Source organism: Apis dorsata, unplaced genomic scaffold (assembly GCF_000469605.1).
Source record: "Apis dorsata unplaced genomic scaffold, Apis dorsata 1.3 scaffold_68, whole genome shotgun sequence".
Classification (NCBI taxonomy): domain Eukaryota; kingdom Metazoa; phylum Arthropoda; class Insecta; order Hymenoptera; family Apidae; genus Apis; species Apis dorsata.
The window spans coordinates 1276376-1281343 of record NW_006263366.1 but is presented as its reverse complement, the minus strand read 5'-3'; the positions used below and the strand labels follow the sequence as shown (position 1 = coordinate 1281343).

General features: G+C 28.5%; 2 protein-coding genes across 3 annotated transcripts in view; one reads left to right on the top strand and one right to left on the bottom strand.

The window, feature by feature from the left end:
* The window catches only part of LOC102677285 (neuroligin-4, X-linked), a 219658-nt gene that overhangs the window by 84438 nt on the left and 130252 nt on the right, over nucleotides 1–4968 (bottom strand). The gene's annotated exons all lie outside the window — the stretch shown is intronic.
* On the top strand, nucleotides 2436–4105 carry LOC102676542. 2 transcript variants are annotated; one of them, XM_031515407.1, is made up of 7 exons: nucleotides 2436–2563; nucleotides 2627–2744; nucleotides 2830–3052; nucleotides 3129–3242; nucleotides 3330–3420; nucleotides 3494–3636; nucleotides 3712–4105. In XM_031515407.1, the coding sequence occupies exons 1-7, from the start codon at nucleotides 2453–2455 to the stop codon at nucleotides 3869–3871; spliced, it is 960 nt and encodes a 319-aa protein (XP_031371267.1). In that variant the 5' UTR covers nucleotides 2436–2452; the 3' UTR covers nucleotides 3872–4105. The 2 variants fall into 2 exon arrangements, with proteins under 2 accessions (XP_031371267.1, XP_031371266.1); XM_031515406.1 differs by having other exon boundaries at nucleotides 3129–3420.

Genomic DNA, 4968 nt, shown 5'->3' with positions numbered 1-4968 from the left:
TATATATATATATATACACGCGGTTTAACTCGTGGCAATTCATATCCGGGAGGAGGGGGGTGAAGTTCGTTCGACCGGAAGGTATCTAGAGGACGCTGACCGGATGCGCGCCGCGTTCCTCGACGAAACTCGCGCGCACGCTTCCGCCTCTCGGTCTCGCATCGGAGAGATTCATTGGCCCGTTGATATTTCAATTATTAACCGCTGACACGACTCCACGCGAATTTACCAGCCTGTGGATCATTAGGCCGGCTGCAATTTCGACAATGAAAAGGGATGGAGATGATTGGACGGCCACCGCTCACTGTGACACGTAACGCTTCTCTGATCGGCTTAATACACTGTGATACTGTGATCGTCATGCTCTCGTCCATTTTTCACTTCACAATTGTAGAACGTTGTTATGGGAATATAATTTAACGAAATAATAAAGAAAATTGAGAGAGGAAAATGAGAAGTAGTAGCTTCTAAATGGAGCTTATATTGATAAATAAATATAATAAAAACAGAGCTTGAAATTTGTAAAAAAAAAGGAAATTGTTAAAAATTAAATTAAAAGAGAATAGTATATTTGTATAAAAGGATTATTTTTTACCGAAAGCAAGAAAAATGGTGTTTTAGTTGATTTTATCCTCTCCTACGTAACAATTATAGAAAAACACGAAATGTTCGAAATGTTCGGTAAGTGGAACAACTGCGTAACAACTTATTAGAGAGTGGACATTCGAGGGTGAAAGTTTAAATAAATTTGGACGGGATGAAAACAATGGGAACGCGAAACGGAAACAGGGTTACTCGTCCGTGCTGACAGCGAATTATTACGAGTCCTCGATTCACAAAAAGCCACGTGAAACATAGTCATTCCCGAAGCCAGGATACGCGCACGTTGCGAACATTCGTCGTCCATTGTTCTCGAAAAAAATAATCCACATAAAAAACTCCTCCTCCCGTGTGGTGAATACACGATTGATTCCAAGTTGTCGTTTGGCTCGAACAATAACCACGATATTTCGGATCCCTTAAAAAACAAGTAATCGCGCGGATCGTTTGAAAAATGGTTCAATTGAAATTCTTGTATTCTGTTCCGCTATCGATTTTACAATTTTTATAACAGTAATCCCTGAAACACACCCTGGTTATTGTTTTTAAACGTTTCGTTTCGCGACAATTATTTATGAGAAAATAAATTCTTTTTTGCGAACGAACGTTCAGAATTTTAGAAAAATATACATTTTTTTTTCCCTCCCATGTGTTACAATTACAATTTTAATTTCACTTAAAATTTTAAGATGATTGTAATTCTTCGATTATAATTCTTCAAGAAATAACGCAATATTTTTACAATAGATGCTGCACTTTGAACGACTTTCCATTCTAACTAAAACTCGACTGTTGCGACCATCCCTTATGGAAACGCACCCTGGCTCGTACCAACACAACTACGTTTCGTGTACTATGTTGTGTCACGTATATCCTGTCAATCAAACGTGTGAAAATGGACAGTCTAAGCCTCGATGAAAAATAAAGATAATCTTCCTTGGGTGAAAATTAAATGACCATGATTACGTAAATGTGGCATCTTTCTTGGAATTCGTATTATTATTAGAAGGTAAATAAAGATTTTATAGAAATCTATCTAAGTGCAAAGTTGTTGAATAATTTATGTAATACGTGTGGAGGATGCCAATACACCTCATGGCCGTTGTTTTGTTCATCAAACGGTCATTGATTCTTGTTTTGCGAACATGTTGGATAATTATTATTATAGATACGTTCGCTTCTACTCGAAGTTAGTTGGTTTGTGGCCGTTCGACAATAGTAAACAACAAACAATTCGTAAATGGTTTATTCAAGCGATGTTTATTTTGATTATTGTGTATCAGGTAATTTTCTTTTTTCAATTCATTCGAAATTCTTCATTTGATTCAATTTTTTTTTTATTTCTATTGAAATAATTTAACTTAAATAGAATTAAAATAATTAAAGAAATAATAAAAGTATCGAAAAGATTATTGTGCGAGAAGAATTGTTATAATAAAATTATGGAAAATAGTAAAAAATAGTTTAGCTACAAATATTTCTTTTATATATTATTATGTATTGTTATTATTATTATTTCAATTATAATATAATTAATAGTAGTTATTCCATGATTGATGATTATTGAATTAATTATGCTTTCTAATCGTATTAGCTTCAATTACTTCATTATTATTAATTAATTATTATTACTGATTATTAAACTATTTACAAATTTATGATAAATTTTAATATACAAAAATATACACAATGGAGATAATATGAATTAATGTGAAAAATGTTCAAATTAAAATGCCATAATTATTATTTAATAGAAATAAAATATTTATAACAATATTTAAGTAAATACAACTTTTATTTTATTTTCATATCTTTTTATTAATTGTAAATTTATTTTTTACAGGTCCGGATAATGTTACTTTGTAAAAATAATATTAATGAACTTTTAGGATGCATAATTATTCTAACAATAAATATTATAGTATCAATTAACTATTATACATGTATCTTCAATTATGATGTGGTAAATTTATAAATCTTTTATTATTTCTGCTTCTGTTTGATCTCTTAATGAATACATTTTTAGATGAAAATATTATTTATAAACATTGAACGAGATTGGGCCGAGTTGAAATGCATTAATGACATAAATATATTAAAAAAATATAGTCGTAATAGTTATTTATACGAAAAATATTTAATTTGTAAGTTATTTTTATGTTGTAATTATTATTACAATGTATTTAATTTCTAAATGTATAATATTTTTATTCACAATATTTTGAATAGGGACAACTTGGATTGTCTATAGTTCAATTATCATAATAAATACCACAATAGATTATTCTGTGTATTTTATAAATGTTGTAAACGTTCTAAACGAAATAGATTATTATATTTTCATGATATTTATCGACATCGTCATCATATTTAGTTTGATTATCTTGATATCTACTGATTCGATCTATATAACTATCACGTACCATGTCTGTGCAATATTTGATATTACCAGGTAAAAAAGTAAGATATTAGATAAGATTATAAGATAAGATCACGATGAAATATATAACATATTGTATTATATTTAGTTACAGATTTAAACATCTTTTCGATGATATCCGAAAGATGAACGTCGCATATAGAAAATACTTACTTCAAAACCGAATCGTAAACATAGTTAGATATCATTGGAAATGCATCGAGTATGTGCTATATATTTGCTTTTTTCAATTCAAATTATTATTTTTTTTTTTTTTACACTATATCTTATATTATAATATTTCTATAAGGTATGCTAATCTTCTGGATTCATATTATTCCATATCTATTATTCTACAATATTTAATAGTAACAATTATATTCACTTTGAAATTTTACAAGGTAAATATAGAAGTACGTAAAGGTTTGATTGAAATTTTTACGATCAACATATTGATGTATAATTTCTTTGAAGGTATACGAATATATAAAAACCAATCACATTAGAAAACTTATAATCATATTGATAGATATTATTCAGAACTACGTATTCGTGTTTCTGTGTTTTTATCCAGCTACTAAATTGACGAAACATTCTGAGTTTTTGTTAAACAGTGCGTAAGTAAATTTTTGATACTATTAATATCCCAATTTGAAATTATATCGATCATCTGACAAGTTTTCCTCGACTAGATACAACACGTGCTGGTACGAGACACCCGTTTACATACAAAAGATGTTCAAATTTGTATTACAAAATACTTTGAAACCTTGTCACTTAGGAATTTCAGAAATATTTTTTATAACATTTGAATCGATGAGTAAGGTATACACTCATCATGATTTGATGTAACTATTTCTACATACTGAGATAAAAAGAAGACACTCAAAAGGAATATATAAGTTTCAATGATTCTTCTAAAGAGTTCTTTTCTTCGATGGATTTCCAGATCACTTGGAATTGTTTCGAACTTTCACTCATCGTACGATTCAATTCGAAACTATTCCACGAGATCTTTGCTTTGATGCGAGTGTTTCAATGTAGAAGATGAATTTATAAATTAGATTATATATTAGAAATAATGTTTCGATAGGTTTGTGATCAGATAAGGGTTTGAACTTAAAAGAACTTTGTAAAATTGTAAAATTGCTTGTTTGTAAAATTTATAATCATATATGAAAAGTGTCTTCTTTTTATTTTTGTATGATACTTGTTCCATAAATTATTTAAAAGCAGGTTTCCTAATAATTGTTTGATTTTAAGATGATGCAATTCTCCTTCTCATGTTTCATTCTGTTAATATCGTTGCAAGAATGAATGATATAAGTTGGCACCATGTTTTTCTGATTGTCATAGTATTGTTCAGAAGACTTGATTGACTTTTAATACACGGTTATCGCGATCAATGAAAAATGAATAAATAAAATGTTGCATCAATAAAATTTCAACCGCTTCAAAGTCAAATATTTACTTTTATGCATTATAAAAAATTGTTGAAAACAATATGATATTACATTTCGTAACTTATAACACATTCGTGTAATCATAAATAACGAGCATATATTTATTACGTTTAAATAAAATATCATTTTCATCAGTAATTAATATCATAAAGATATACTGTAATTACATGTATATGTTAATGTGTTATATGTCGAAATAAATATATATTTTTTTTCTTTTCCTTTTTTAAAAAAACATTGGAAAATAAGTAATAACAGTGATAAAATTGAAAACGAAATTGTCGTACCTTACATTTCATAATAAATACACCACCAATTGATCCTTCGCGTTATTACTTCATTTTATTGTTAATTTAATTTCAAATTGGAATGAGCCATGTATTCGAAAATTAATTGCATTTTTATAACAATATAAATTTAATTCTGAGTTCAAGATCTTTAAGAAAACACGAATGTTCTCCACGTAAAAAAATCACGTTATCCCTC

Bases quoted from the DNA above. Each gene is read 5' to 3' on its own strand.
- LOC102676542 (XM_031515406.1), top strand. From the start codon at position 2,453: ATGTTACTTTGTAAAAATAATATTAATGAACTTTTAGGATGCATAATT. The intron at 3,421-3,493 runs GTAAATATAGAA...ATTTCTTTGAAG, and splicing joins TCACTTTGAAATTTTACAAG to GTATACGAATATATAAAAAC. The intron at 3,637-3,711 runs GTAAGTAAATTT...TTCCTCGACTAG, and splicing joins GAGTTTTTGTTAAACAGTGC to ATACAACACGTGCTGGTACG.